The 16,533-nt window shown below is 40.4% G+C and overlaps 1 protein-coding gene across 2 annotated transcripts in view; it reads left to right on the top strand.

Moving 5' to 3' along the window:
- The first annotated feature begins 13,301 nt into the window (after positions 1 to 13,301).
- Positions 13,302 to 16,533, top strand: part of SREK1 (splicing regulatory glutamic acid and lysine rich protein 1) — a 40,122-nt gene continuing 36,890 nt past the window's right edge. The window contains exon 1 of one of the 2 annotated variants that reach the window (XM_024578645.3): positions 13,302 to 13,621. In XM_024578645.3, coding sequence (XP_024434413.1) covers positions 13,461 to 13,621 — 161 coding nt within the window. In that variant the 5' untranslated portion in view covers positions 13,302 to 13,460. The remainder of the gene's footprint in view (positions 13,622 to 16,533) is intronic. The other variant, XM_071219624.1, reaches the window with a different exon arrangement.

The raw sequence follows: 16,533 nt of genomic DNA, 5'->3' as shown, positions 1-16,533 counted from the left end.
AGGCTCCTAAGAAAGTGTGATGTTCTTTTTAGGACTATGTGTTCTTTTTGTGAATTTACAAAATAAAATTGATGATCTTCACAAATGTATAGTCCTAATAAGATACAAGCATCGGAGAAACCCATTCTAAACTGAGAAAGCTTACTTAGGGAAAACACCTCAGTAGAATCTTCTCAGGTTTTATTTTAGAGAATAATTAAACTACTCCTGAACCTTCCCATAGGATTGTTAGGGAAGAGGCTGGAAAAATCCTGCTGTTGTAACTACCTTTTCAAATAAACCCCTAGGGAAAGTTTTGATCTCCCATTGGATTTCATGTGGTTCATCTAAGCTGCTCAGTAGGCCCTCAATTTAATTTCAGGATGAAGTAAGAGAAGCTTACGTATGACTGGTAGAAGAAGAAATCCAAGCTGTAAAATTATGCTTTCCTTCCCAGCCCCACGCCCAGGATTCAGTAAAACTACTTTTACCTTGCATGAACATTATTAAGTCTGTAAATATTTTTCCTGAACTGACCTTCCTTTGAGTCTAATCAAAATAAGTTTGTTATTCCAAAGCAAGACTTTAGAAGGATTTTTTAAAAGGTTTTTTTTTTTTTTTATCTTCAGAGGGGAAGGGAGGGAGAAAAAGGAAGAGAAACATCCAAGTGTGAGAGAAACATCAATTGCCTCTTTCACAGGCCCTAACAGGACAGAACCCACAACCCAGGCATGAGCCCTGACCAGGAATCCAACTGGCAACCTTTCTGCCCTGCAGTAGGACACCCAACCAACTGAGCCACACGGGTCATGGTGGATCTCTCTTTTTTAATGTGCTTTTTTCCCCAGTTAATTTTTTAGATTTTCTTCCCAAGTAATTTTTCAGTTTCCCCAAAAACGAAAGAAAAACCTAATGCAATGTTATGTGTTTTTACTACAATTTAAAAGTCAAGTCTAAAGCTAGATCCTTACATTATTACTATTGAATTTCACTTTATAAGCTGGGGTTTACCACTTCTATCTATTGGGATCTTTGTGAATCATTCTGCAGGCTAGCGAACTTGCTATTCTTTGTAACTCCTGCACTCCACAAAAATACTCCATGACTTTTTTCCCACCTAGGTCATTGGAAAAATGCATTGAGTTTTGTCCTTCATAATCCCTGTTTCATTCCAAAGTGTGGCATTCCGAGGTTCTCCACTTGTAACAAGAGCCTCACACTAGATGTGATCTCACTGTCTCTGTCATGTAGATACTGTCTGAAAGGCAGGTACCAGTGAGATTTAGTCACAGTTCAGAGGGAACCCCAGGTTGACATCTACTGTCAACGTCCTCTCTCCTGACACCCACATCTCCACTTTTACAAAGGTCAGCTTCTGTCCCCAGCTACTCCTGCTGCTACTTTTTCATTCAGGGTCACTGTGAGCAGGGCATAGACTACACAATTGTCCCCTCCCCAGCTGTCTTGAATTGCAGATCTAACATTTAGCTGATACTACTTGTGTGAACTAAGGGAAGTTCTTTAACATTTCTGTGGTTCATTTACCAATTTGTGAAATAGGGACAGTAATAGTACATAGTAAATAATTCATGGATGATAGTTTAACAATGTGTTTTTATAGCTAGTATCAAAGAGGAATAGATAATTAAATGGAAGCTCTACAGAGAATGAAAGAACTATGCATTAAGAGAGGAGGCTGACAACAGACACACCAAGCCTTCTCTAAGAGAGACTTGAAATGAGATGCTTTTCAGTTCACCTGGAAGAAGTAGCCATGTTGTGAAAGGAGATGGGTGACTTGAAGGACCTGAGGGCCTTACTTCTATAACTGCAAGGAAATGAATTCTGCAAACAACCTGAATTGAGTTTGGAAGAGGACCCCAAATTCCAGATGAGCGCACAGCTCAACTGTACTGACTGCAGCCTGTAGGACCCTGAGCAGAGTTCCCAGCCAAGCCTTGGATGGACTCCTGACTGTCAGAAACTGGGAGAGAGAAACTGCCAAGTTCTAGTCACAGCAATAGAAAACTAAAACAACTAGCCATAGTTCAGTTTCTACCTCCAGTCCCCATGGCCCATCCAACACAGAGCTGGACTGGAGCCTGTCTGAGAGCCTAAAACTTCAGGTTTGTGTCTAGAACCACATTTCTAAAGCCCCTTCCCCAGGCCCCACTGCACTTGCTTGGTTCAGACCCCCTTGATTAATACTGGTCCTAGTGGGACTTGTTAGATCCGGTGACCTCACTCCCTTCTGTCAGACCTGAGAGCATCCACAATATTTGGAAAAGGTGTAACAAGACCATTGGTGTCATGCAAAGGATTTTATTCTGAGGACAATAGTGATGTAAGTGATGACTTGAACTTTTAGGGATCACTTTGTGTAAAGTTGATAGGATAGCAGTGGCTGGGGTAAAAAAAGACTTAAGAGTTAGTGACATGGTTTACTTATTGTAAAATCCAGAATAGAGGTAACATTGGCAGCAGCCAAGGTACTGGAAATGCCAGGTTAGTAAGATACAGAGGGTGAGGAGGTTGTTGGGATTAAGGGTAACTTCCATGTTCTGGCTGGATTTGGAGGATAGGTGGCCATGCTGCTAAGTGAACTCAGGAATAAGAAATTGTCTTCTGCTTGCTTGCTTTGGAGCATTTAGAAATGCCCACCTGGTCCTCGGAGGAACTGGTGAGATTTGAGGGCCTTCAGTTTATTATTGTTACGATGATGTCTGGATGCACGGAACTAGTGCTCGTCATGCCTTTTCTGAACTCTAACTTTCCTATTCTTTGATATTTAAAATTTATACAACGTAATTTAATAGCAACTTGTTCTCATATTGTTACGTGTATTATTTGGTCTCATTTCCAAAACTATTGGAAACTCCTCAATGGAAAGATCTTTTATATCCACCCTGGTGTCCTGGGTATGCAGTAGGTACTCAACACAGTAGAAAAGACCATTTGTTTCCCTTGGAATTTTGCATTTCCTCCACCCATGAGGAGAGTCAGAGAAAACAGGCCAAGAGGTCAGACGTACAAGGGAAGTTTGTGCAGGTCTGTAGGCCATTGTAAAGATGGTGTTGGTTTTTACTCTGAAGGAGTGAGTATAAAACAAAAGCGATAAGCCCCTTGCTGACTTGCAGCATGACCAGCTTTGAAAACAAAAGATGTTATGTACATACTTAAAAGTATTCAACATTTGAGTTCAATAAATATTTGTGGATGACGACTAAATTATGCAGTAACATTTCACATTAGCAATATTACCAGGCATGAGCATACATTCATTGAAAGGCTGACATCAGCCAACTGTCAAAAGCGAATCCTAAATTGGATGCTTATATGAAGTTATAATGAACTTCCTCTTGGATTTAAGAGAAAGTAGTTAAGTTGTCTTCTGCCTGGCAAATCCTGGATGGCATTTCTTTAATTGATTGAGGTATTATCAGCACCGTATGCTAGAGCATTAGCCAGCTTCTGCTGCCGACGCTCAGACTTGCCTACTCTTTGCCAAAAGTCCCATCTGCTCATTCTCCTCAGTTTCTTCACAACCCAACAGCATGTTTGTTATTTTTAGGAACAAAAGCAAAACATCACTACTGTGATCACCGTATTCATAGTTTGAAAATGAATCAGACTTAACTGGTTAAGTTTTTCAAAGTATTATTTATTGATACATTTAGGCAACTGTACAGGTGTCAGGGTATATAAAATCAGCTTTTCTACCTCAATATTTTTGAAAATTTTCTTGCTACTGTATTAAAAAAAATGGCATGTAGCTATAATGGTACATAATCTTCCATTTTTAAATATCATTTGTGATACAGGTTTAGAGATAATACTAATAAGAATTTCTTTTACCAAGCATTTATTGTATTATAAAATATACTGACAAAATCGTTTGTATTGAAACATTTAAAAAGAGGGAAGGATTATACTGGATTAATACATTAGGAAAAAGCAACGTTCATTTATTTGTACTTAAACGGTCCTTGGGCATCTTTTATTTTGGTCAATTAAAAAAATTAAATTTTTCCATCACTCTTAAAATCCAGAAAATAATCTGAATGTAATTTTATTTTTAAAGATTTTATTTACTTTTTTTTAAAGAGAAGGAAGGGAAGGAGAAAGAGAGGGGAAGAAACATCAATATGTGGTCGCCTCTGGTGTGCCCCATCCTGGGGACCTGGCCTGCAACCCAGGCATGTGCCCTGACTGGGAATTGAACCAGCAACCCTTTGGTTTGCAGGCCTGTGCTCAATCCACTGAGCCACACCAGCCAGGGCTAATCTGGATATAATTTACTTACGATTTCTAAAATCCTGTATTGTCTACTTTACCTGCTAACTATAAAACAGGGAACAAGTTAGAATGTTGACTTTAAATTGGTTAGCATTAGACAAAAATGGGATTCCTGATGTCACTGAGCCTTAAAGTTATTTTGGTGTTCATTTCTTTTTATAGATAAAAGCAAAAAACTGGTGACAACTCAAATATGCAATAATACAAGAATAATTAAATAAGGCAGGTACTTGGTCTGCTGTATAAATTAACACGATAATTAGGAAAATGAGAAAGGAACATAGGAAAATAAGAGCATAAACAAGTGGCAGAGAGAGTTTATAAAATTATATTTAAAGTAATAAAATAATTTGTACTACATAATTACCACTAGAAATGTTATCTGAAGGCTGAAGTGATCACTTAATGAAAAGTTCTTGTCCTATTACAAAACTTTTTCTAATTATTATCTTGTCCTTTTACATTTAAAAGAAAAAAGGGATCTTGGGTTAGTCATTTTCAAATATGATAGCATATATTTGGCCGGCAGCAACTAGTAGAGAAGTTGGAAAGCAGGTATGTAGGAGACCCCAACAACTGTTTACCACCTCCACCTAACCCCAAAGATCAGCAATTAAAGGGCTATCCATGAACAAAAACAGCTCTGGGGAGAGGTCTGGAGTCCACTTAGGAAATTTTAGCAACACAGTGGAACAAAAGACCTGAGGATAATGGCGTAAGAAGAGAAGGAAGATGGCTTTATTTTGCCTGCATCACCCTATCTCCCAGCCAGCACTGCTGGCACCGAGAGTATTTCCCAGCTAGAAAGAGTTCATCTTGCCAGGAAAGGAAGGGTGGGATGAGGGACAAGCTTCCCTACTTAATGGAACACTGCGTGAAGGTCCACATTTGGCTTTACTCCACCTAAAAGGGCAAAGCTTCCAGCTAGGAGCAGGAAGAAAAGCAAGGGCTACCAGCGGCCACACATCAGGAGCAATCACAGTTCACCATGACCTGCTCTGCAGAGAAGCTCAGCATATTTTGCCATTGAAGAAACTAATAGCCAGTACATCTGCTGGGCACACCTGCAGATTTTACTAGCGTTCTCCTGACAGGTATTTGCATTCACTGGCACTGCTACCTGAAAATCTCCTCTTTGTACCCTTGACTCCACAGCCACCACCAGCCCTTGCCAGAGCCTGGGAACTACACTGGCAGTCAGCTCAGGATTCTATGGCTGTTTAAGTGCAAGTCAAGCATAGATCCCTATAACTGACCCCTACTACCTGCTTGAGACTAGCCACTCCAGCTTTGCACTTGCATGCCGTTGACCTCACTGACATCCATCACCAGTCTCCACTATACTGTGCAAGCCCAGGGGGAGACAGACTGCAGACATGAGAGAGAACACTAGCAAGCAGGGCTCTGGCAGCTGGGGTCATTCACTGCCCTGCACCATCATGTTCCCTGAGGCTGGCCCCTCCAGCTCTATACCTGAAACCTCTTGACCCAAACCCTGTCACTGGCCAACACAGCAATGTGCATGCCTTGGGGGACCCCCAGGAAAGCACACTGACAGCCGGAGTTCCTGCAGCTGCCAGTGAGCCTGTAAGTTGGCCCTGGACCTTGTCTGCCCCGGCTTCCACCACTATGTGTGTATCTAAAAGTGGCCCCTGTCACTACGTAAGCATCTGCAGCTGGTCCCCACAGCTAAGTGTGTACACACCGCCAACTCTGGTCATCCCTGCTTTCTGCTGTTGTCCCTAGCTACTGAACCTGGAGGCACCGCTGAGGGCCCCAGCAGCCCTTGCAGGCCTGCCGCAGTGCTCATCAGGGTCCACATGGTTCCTGTGGACCCCTGTGGCCTAAGCTGAAAAGACATCACACAGCCTACACCCTGGACCCAATGCTACCACACACCCCTGCACTCGGTGCCCTGCACAACTAGGCCTGCGGTGACAGCATGCTCCACACGCCCCCACCGACGGGTGAACACCTTCTCTTATCCATATCAGTCCACAACGTTCAAAAAAGGTCACTGCTTCAAATGCAAGGACAACTATGCAAGGCCACAGGGGTCATGAAGAACCAGGGAAACAATGCCACCGAAGGAACACAGTGCACCTCCAGTAACTGTCCCCAGTGAAATGGAGACACAGGAATTTTCTGACAAAGAATTCAAAATAATTTGTTCTCAGGATGCTTAGAGGGGTATAAGAGAACACAGATAAAAAATTAACAGTATGAAGAAAACAACACAAGAAAAAAAAGTTTGAATAACTCAATAACTAAACTAAAGAATTCAATAGAGAGCATCTACACAGTCTTGACCAATCAGAAGAAAGAATGAGTGGGCTAGAAGACAGATCGGTTGAAATTATTCAATCAGCAGAACGAACAACAGAATATAAAGGCATGAGGAAAGCCAATGGACTTATGGGATACCATTAAAATAAATGACACACATATCATTAGAGTCCCAGAAGAGAGGGGTGAAAAGTGTAGAAAGCCATTATTCAAAAATAACGGTTGAGAACTGCCCAAACCTGGGGAGATTTGGACTTCCAAGTTTATGAAGCTAATAAATCACCCCACATTTTCAATGTCATAATTATTTCCAAGACACATGATAATAAAACTGTCTAAGATCAAAGACAAAAAAGAATTTCAAAAGCAGCAGGAGAAACAAAAAGTCTTTCCTATAAGAGAATCTCCACATGGCAATCAACAAACTCCTCAGCAGAGACCTTGTAGGTGAGGAGAGTGTATGATGATGATATGGGGGGGCGCAAATAAGTGAATTATCTTCTGGAGGGCTGGCCCCTTGTAGTACAGGCTTTCCCCACTGAGTGTTCTAGGAACCCATCTGTATCAGTGTGCAAGTTGGTGCTGTTGTGAGAGGCTGCATTCGGCTTCAGTGCAGTTTTTTTTTTAAGGCTCTTTCAATGCATTTGCCCATTTCATGATGGATGATTTACAAGCACACCTGCCCACACTGAGCTTAGTGGTCAACAGTTTTTGGCCAAAAATCGGCATGACCCCCATGCCCCACCCTATTCATTCAGTCTTATCCCAAGCAACATTTTTTTGTTAACCCAGATGAAAAAAAGTCCTCAAAGAGAAACATTTAGCCAATAAGGAAGAGGTGAAACAAAAAACAGAAGCACTAAAGGACATCAAAATCAACAAAATAAAAAACTTTTGAGCAGTGCAGAAAAATCTCGATAGGTGTATTGCATCAAATGGACAGTACTTTGAAGGTGACTGATGTTTAAATATAAGAATAAATACACAATTAAAAAAAATAAAATCCATTTTGGGGTCTCCCCTAGTATATTAAAAGTGCTGAAAGAAACTGCCAGCCAGGGTATTTTCCTACCAACACTGTTCCTCAGATGTGAAGAGAGAAAAAACATCCAACACAAACCAAAGCTGAGAGAATTCATCGTCACTAAACCTTTCTTACATTTGAAATGAAATGATGCTAATTAGTAACTTGAAAACAAACAAAAATATAAAGCACAATGGTAAAGGTAAGCACTTAGTTCGGTCGAGAATACTCTAATACTGTAATAACAGCATGTTAACTACTTAACTCTAGCTACAACAATTTGTTAATGGACATACAATACATAAAAAGGTAAATTTTGATTCAAAATTACAGGGAGTAAAAGCATAGAGTTTTTGTATGCAATCAACATTAAATTGTTGCCAATGTAAAATAAACAGCTATATCTATAAAATGTTTTGTGTAAACCCTATGGTAATCACAAAGCAAAAATTACAGTAAATTTAACATATAAAGAGAAGGAATTCAAGTCATGCCACTATGGAAAATAATTCACAAAGGCAGGCAGCAAGATAGGAAGAAGGAACAATGGAACCACAAAGCAGCTGGAAATCAATAAAATGGCATTAGTAAGTCCTTACCTATCAATAAGCACCATAAATATAAATGAACTGAATTATTCAGTGAAAAGATGTAGAGTGGCTGGATGGGTTAGGTGCTGCCTCAAGAGGCTCACTTCAGCTTTAAGGACACACCTGGGCTCAAAGTGAAGGGATAGAAAACATATTTCACTATTAACTACCTTAGTTGTCTTCCTACATATCTTCTGCTTTCTTTAGATTAGCCAAAGTCTGTCTAAATATGCTCTAGTTACACCACTTCTCAAGATTTGCTTGTGCAATCATTCCTTCCACTCCATAAAATAAGCTTGCCATCATTGTCTACACTTCCTGTTTAATCTAGCTGGAATAAATTTTTGTAATTAAAAAAAAAGTTATGCCAATGACGAGGTTCCAGATGTAGCCCACTAGAGACATCATGAACTAATCGAGAGTTCTGGATATAGAAAAGAAGAGGGTCATGTGGTTTAGCATGGGAAAAGACTAAGAGAGTTTCTGCTTTATTTCTGGAAGTCCTATTTTGAAACGCACTACATACATATACAAGCACACAGCATTCAACCTATTAGCCCTTCTTCCAGGGCTCTCTTGCTGTCCTCAGAATATAATCGGCACTCCTCCTTCAAAGATGGGGCCACTCATAGATCCTTCCTTACCTGAAATTACGTCTAAGTTATTCTCTACTGACAAAATTTCCTTTAACATTCCATAGAGTAGATTCTTTGTAGATCTCACTTGTTTGAAAATCAAAACACGAAGACTAAAGAGAGGCACCAAAATCGTTTCTCGTAAAGAGAGCCCACACTCATCTGCATACCTTGACAACACAAGCATTCCCTTCCCGTCTCCATACTCCCTATAATTGCTCTCTCCAAAGTCACGTCTTGGTTCAAAATCCGTAAAATTTTAATGTATGTTTCTCTCTCTCTACGCTAATTTACTTACTGGAGTTTATCTTAATTTTGGTTTCTGGTTTACTCCATGGGCCTGGGCTTACTTGTAAGGAGCCCTCTCTTTCCATAGTGAAACATTTTTGTCACTGCTTGTTTCATCTAAGAGGACTAGTAATGAAGACATATATGTGCACTGGGACAACGAGAATGATTATGGAGGTTGGAGACAGAACAGGGCATGGAGGTTGGAGCTCTAAAATTATCTCAGAGGCAGGCATCTGGTCAAGAAGGCACAGTAGGTAACCACTATACTCACATCATCCCACAACCACATCAAAATTATAACTAGACTACAATAACTAGCTAGAACTATAACTAGCTAGAACTATAACCAACTATAACTAGATAGAACAATGATTGTTCTGAGCTGCCTGACATCAAGCTGAATGGAAATACTATAACTTAAGACACACAGAAGCTATGTTGAGACTGAAATTCTATCAAATGAGAATTCAATTTGAGGATTTGTTTCATACCCAAAATGGTTAAATTAAGAATTCATGAAGTGCTCTCCCTTCCATGTGGAGAAAATCATATCAAGAGCCTCTACCTTCATGGGAATCAAATGGGACTGGAGATACAATTCTGCTAACAACCAAGTGCTTGTTTATTGATTACTTACTGGACCAAAAATAAGAGCTATAAAAACCAGTTTTGTGACAATTGGGAAATTTTGAAGATGGATTATATACTAGGTGATATTATGGCGGTACTTTTAATATTCTTGGGTAAAACAATCACATTGTGATTTTCTCTTTGGAGATGAATGCTGAAATATCAAGGGTGAAGTGTCAGTTCTGTCTACTTTTCTTTTAAAATAGTTCAGCCAAAAAAAAAAAAAAAAGTCTGAAGATAAAGCAAATGTAATAAAATGAGATAATGTGGGAATCTAGTCAAGAATAAGTATGTATTGCTTCCCCCACGTCCCCAAGTAAACAAAAATAGTTATCTCAAGAGTGCCAGGGTGGAGCAGTCTGACCTTTGCCAGAGCAGTAGGGCTAGGACAGGCCCACGGTTGGGAATTCTGCTGGGAGATTAAGAGAGGAATCAATGGAAGTAACACTGTGGCCTTTGCTTCTCTAAACTGGTTCAAGTAGTTGTGTTGGGGTTTTTTTTGTTTTTGGTCTCAATAGCCACATTATGTCTATCAATGGACACATTTTATCCCCGATTTTGTCATCTTTGCAGAATTTGACACTTTTCATCATTCTTTTCTGACCACTCATTTGTTAAAAGTTTTCCTCCCCTAACTTTTGTGACTATCCTCCTTCCTGGTTTCGTTTGATTTGGTTTTGACTGTTGCATTTGTCCCACTGCACTTCTGTGTCATGTGTGACTGGAATAACTATATCTACCCTCAAGACTAAATCACATACTATATCTTAGTTCTAGACAGTTTCCTGGCATTTCATTTTTCAGAACTTATCCACAATAGATCTCAATATTTTCTGTTCCTTCCTCACAAAGATGCTCTTATTTTTGGTGTGAAATTATGGCACTATTACACAGCACCCCTGGCCAGAAACATAAAATCCTCTTTCTGCTTTACCATCAACAGATTACTAAACTTACTAAGTACTACTTTTAGAACCATTGGTTCTCCAAGTGGAGTTCTCAGATCACCAGCAGCAGCAGTATCTGGGAACTTGTTAGAAATTCAAATTCTCAGACCTAATAAATAAACTCTGGGGATGGAGACAGCAGTCTGTGTTAATATGTCTCCTAGGGAATTTCTGATGCACACTAAAGTCTGAGGACCCATATTCTAAACTAGTTGTTAATCCTAGGAACTCATGGTTGGGCTTCAGGAAGACCAAAAAGCGCATGATAGTGTGTCTAAAATTGAATGTATATCCATACATACTTCTCTGAGTGGATAGCTTTTATTCCTTTTATTTTCATTTGGGGTTAAGCAATTCCATATTTAAGACTATTTCCATTACTACTACCACTTAATCTGTGATCCAGTCCCTTTGTCTCTGGTTTACACCCTTTTCAATGTATCGCTATGCTGCAGACGATGATCATTCCAAAACATGAATCTGATCACGGTCACTCTACTGCTCAAAGGTCTTCAGTGGCTCCCAACAGCTTATGATAAAGTGACTTCTTATGATAAAATGATCTTTTAGTATAACAAACAACACCTTTCTTCAAGGCTTAGTCTTTTGTATGCATCTCCAGTCATTCTCAGCTTTTGTTGTAGCAATAATAAACCTGAATGTTCTGGACCTCCCTTAGGCCCTCATACATCTCTACCTTTGTAACACTCTGCATGCTGTTCCTGGAAGGCCCTTCACTACCCGCCCCCCCCCCCCTCCCCAGGCCTCCTTGCCTAAATCCTATTTATTCACGTTTCAGTGCAACATGTCTCTGGGAAGTCTTTCACTAGGACTAAGTTTAAGTGGCCCTCCTACATACAGATTATTATCCCTCCGGCAATAGTTCTCAAACATTTTGGTCTTAGGACCCATTTACACTCTTAAACATTATTGAGGGCCCTAAGAGATTTATGGGCTATCTATCTATACTCACAATATTATAAGTTAAATCTGTGAAATTTAGTATTTTAAAACTCCTTAAAAATAATTATAACCCCCCTGGGTTAGTAATTAATGATTATTTTCCTGATAAAATAGTATTCTCAAAAAAATTTGAGAAGAGTGTTGTTTTACATTTTTCAAATCTCTTTAATGTCCAGTGTAATAAAAGACAGCTGGATTTTTGTATCTCTGCATTCAATCTGTTGTGCTGTATTGTATTTTGGTTGAAACGTGAACAATATCTGGTCTTACACAGATATCAAACTGGGTATGTGGTAGTTTCTTAGACGGCAGTTGCAATGTGGACTGAATCTGAAATTCTATCAATGAACTTTTTGTATTCTGCTGTATTAAAATCCAAGGTCTTACTTTTATGACTTCTTTATTTTGTAAGAGCATGCATTAGTTATTTTGAAAATAGTTGTTCATTGAGTTGCAGAGATTGTCCCAATATCCACATAGTTCCTTATAATGTCAAAAGTATATTTGTTAACATCAGTGGTATTAAGAGCAGAAAAGTCTTGAAGTACTGGAAAACTCTCAAGCTCAACGTGGTGGATATAGGTTTTACAAAATTTGGATTTTTGCGTGAAAACTCAAACTTAAGGGCTTTCGCTGGTGACAACCATTTTACTTGGGCAGGTAGCAGAAGTACTTACCATTTCTTTACACGTTACAATGACATGCATGCTAAGGTGAAGACAAATAAAATTAGTAATTTTGACTCCTTGGTCATGGTCCTTCCTCAGTTAAACTAGCTTATTTAAAACATTTTACATTTTGTATGCTGTGAGTGCAAGGAGGTGAAGACGACAAAATCCTGCTATTAGCGCAGTTTGGTGCCCCAGCCTTGGTTCCTGCTAGGGTGCCAGCAGTTAAATCTATTATTGCTTTTACACCGCTAGTGCAAATGTTAACAAAGTTAAAAAGGTAAATAAAGTCGTAGTATTGTTATAAAAATTGTTTGACCTGTGGACCCCCCGAAAGTTCCTCCAGGACCCTCAGAGCGGCTGGCACTTTGGGAACAGCTGTACTAGATCCACACACTACCGTTGGCTGTCTCTCATTAGGTTGCAATTTCTCTGTGGACCGTCTGTAACGGTCTTTTTTGTGCTCTTGTCTAACAAAGTCTGGTGTAAAATTATAAATATCAATACCTGTGGGAAGAGCGAATAAATGTTACAAACAATGACCACATAGCCTTAATCTTATTACCGCTGTCCTTAATTTACACGTTTTGCAAAACTTTCTAAGTTTTTTCACAGTTATGATGTTGGCCAATTTTTTAAATAGTTGGGGTGGAGGAGCTGCCTGGCATTATAATGACGCGTTATAGTTTGGTTAAGTACGATTAAGCATTCATCGGTGATGCCAGGGAGTCATTCCTCTCCCGCACTAGCAGGCCAGCTCTTTTCGTTCCCCTTACGTTTCATAGTCCTACCTAGAGACTGGCAAGAGCTGAGTCTCTCACGTTTACAGGAACACAAGGCTTTGGACGAGTCGTAGCCCGGTTAAGAAAATCGATACAAACTTTTGAGGGGAAAACGGGAGAAACAACAACAGCCCCAGGGAACGCCAGGCCCTAGCCTCGCGAGACCCGCCGGGTTGCCGGAGCGACACTTCCGGCCGGCGTGCGCAGCCGTGGGAGCAGGCGAGTTGGGAAATAGGCGGCCAGACCTGCCTGCCGCCGTGAATTTGCCAGCGGGAGCGCGCTCGCGGCCGTGCGTGCTCCGCTTTCCCGGCTGTGTCGCTGACGCGTCGTGGACGTTGGGGAACTGGAGGGAGCGGCAGCAAAAGCGGGATGAACAGCGGCGGAGGCTTCGGTTTGGGCTTAGGCTTCGGCCTCACCCCTACTGCGGTGATTCAGGTGACGAACCTGTCGTCGGCGGTGACCAGCGAGCAGATGCGGACGCTTTTTTCCTTCCTAGGAGAAATCGAGGAGCTGCGGCTCTACCCCCCGGAGTAAGTGCTCGAGCTAGCTGGGGGAGGGGCACGGGCGCCGTAGAGACCTGGGGACCGCGGCGCGCGGGCAAGAGCGCAGAACGGGGGCGCGCGGTCCGGTCACGTGACCGCCCGGTCTTCCCTCGGTGCCCACGTTTGATTAGGGCACAAGGGCCGGGGGCCCCTCAATCCTACCCTTCTTGTTAGTCGGACTTTTGCGATTTAACCTCTGCACCGAGCCCTTACAAAGGTTGCCTTTTTCGTGCCTTCCGGGCTTGTGCTCGTCGCCGAGTCCCCCAATTCAGTGTCTCCCCCTCCCCTTTTTTCCCGAACTTAAGATGGCCGCAGGTGGGCCCCGAATAGTCCTCCCGGCTAACGTCTGGTGTGTAATGTGAAAATCGCCGAGACTGCGCCGGAGAAAGTGTCCATTTCTCAGGGCCTAGTGTCGGGCCGTTATTGCTGACGAGAAAGCTTGGAATTAGGATGGAATCAGGGCCATATTTGTTTTCAGGGTGGTGGTCACAAATTTAGCATCATCTTGATTAGTCTAACCGAGCCCATCCAGGTTGTGAAACGAACATACCTATTCACCCTTTTGGCAACAGATTAAAATTTCTTCCTGGAAGGTCACACTGTCCTAAACCTTCCAGAAAAAGTATTAGTTGCTGCAGGATTATCTCTGCTGTATACTTTTAAAATTCCGGAAAGGCCTGGCATTCACAGGTCACGGACACTTCTAAGCAGCGTATTTTGAAGCAAGATTTCCCTTGTACAATACCATCTTCTCAAAAAATTTACGAAGGATTTGTGGGTTGTTCAAATCTTACACGCATAACCTTTTTTTAAAGATAGAGCTTAGAATTTTAAAATCCTCAATATTTGGTTTATTGCGTCGAAATCCTTTGAAAGAAGGGATCAGAGTTGCCCAAGAGTTTCCTTTTTAAGAAATTCTTATTTGACTTTTTGGTTTATTTCATAGTGATGCATGTATGTAAATTTTCTTCAGTTTCCTGTCTTTGAGTATATCGCATTGCACTGCATAGATACTGCTATTTGGATTTTTAAACTTTTTAAATTTTTGCTCTCTACTTTTGTTTTGAAGTAATTCATGCATAGAGGAAAGTTGAAAGAACCCATGTTCCTTCACCTGCATTCATTGTTTACCCCAGTTGATTTCTTTCTTTCCCGGTCGCCCCCTGCCCATCTCCATACTCACCCTCTTTCCCATCCTTCTGAAAGTATGTAGTTGCAGACCCCGTGACTCTTCATCCCGCAACACTTAAGTGTTTATCTCGTAAGAAAGGTACATTCTCCTACAATATCACAATACTATTAATGTGTCCAAGAAATTTAACATTGATAAAATAATATGTAACACGTAAATTTCTCCAAATATTCTAATAATTTTTATTTCTTTTTTTGATCTGGAATATAATTGGAGACCACCCATTGCATTTGGTTATCTCCTTTAATCTAAAACATTCCCATATCACCTTTTTAGAAGTCTTTCATGACACTGATATTTTGTCTCATAGTTTGTTTTCATAGAATGATTGATAATCTGAGTTTATATAGATAGTTTCTACATGGTTACATTCAAGTAATACATCTTTGACAACAAAACTTAATACAACAATGTGCACGTCTTTGTCGACTAGCTGTGGCACATATAGCGTTGACCACCTTACTAGAAACTTCTGAAAATGCTCTCTGTAATCTCTTCATTTAACCAAAACGTTTCTTAACTGAGAAGTGCTTGGGGGAATGCTGTATCCTGCAAAAATTGTAATCAAGCAATAAAATACTTTGTACATAAACCTTTACAAACTAACCTTGCTTTTAATTAAGGTTGTAATAAGGTGTCCTAAGGTAGAAATACATACATCACAAAATAGTCTTCACTGCCAACATAATACCACTTTTACATAGTTGAAATCTGAGCTTGAGTGGCAACATGCTGCCAGTAATTCTGACACTTAGTAATGAACTGTATTTTTGTTTGTTTGTTTTAAAGATTATTCATTTTTAGAGGGAAGGGAGGGAGAGAGGGAGAGAAACATTGATGTGCTGTTAGGGAGAAACATCCATCGGCTGTCTCTCCCACGTCCTCAAATGGGGACCTGGCCCACCACCCAGGCATGTGCCCTGCTCAGGAATTGAACTGGCGACATACCAGTTTGCTGAATGTCGCTTAACCTACTGAGCCACACCAGTCAGAACTCATGAACTATTTTTTGAATTCAAGTGTTAATTACTTGCAATATAAAATTCAAAGAGAATAAAAAACTCTTTACTTAAACATGGTACTTTAATTTGGAGTGAGTGAGTCACAAACTGTAGTATGTTTGCAAAATTGTTACATAAATATAACACGTATGGGCCAGACAAAACCCTTACCTAGTTTTCCATGAGTGCAACCCCTTCCTTATTCCTGTTTTTCCAAAATATTGGCATACTTTAATGCAGTTAAAATCTGGTTGGTATGTTAAAGCTGTGTTTGCAAATTTTGGCTGAAATGGTAATAGTGCAATAGTAATGGTTGTATGGGAGACATAAATTTTTGCAGTGTCACAGAAATTGCATTTTATGATTAATACTTGGAAGCTGAGTAGTAATTCATTTCTTTGATGGATTGTGAAAATAGTTTGTCATTAACATCATAATGTTAATGACAGTATGAAATCTTTGCAGCAAGCTTTTTATTAAGGTGTAATGTGCATACAGAAAAGTGCATGGAGAACTGCACTTATCCAAAGTGAACTTCAGTACCTGTGTAACCAGCACCCAGATCAGATGGTCTACACCCTAGAAATTCCACTGTGCCTCCCTTCGCAGGGTAATCCTATCCTGATTTCTAACATTAACTGTTGATTTTTTCCTTGCTGGTTTTCTTTACATCTCTGGTCTTCAAAGGTACTAATAACAACGGCAAA

Source organism: Desmodus rotundus, chromosome 1 (genome assembly GCF_022682495.2).
Source record: "Desmodus rotundus isolate HL8 chromosome 1, HLdesRot8A.1, whole genome shotgun sequence".
Classification (NCBI taxonomy): Eukaryota; Metazoa; Chordata; class Mammalia; order Chiroptera; family Phyllostomidae; genus Desmodus; species Desmodus rotundus.
Note: the sequence above shows the minus strand (reverse complement) of the source record. Positions and strands in the feature narration are given on the sequence as shown.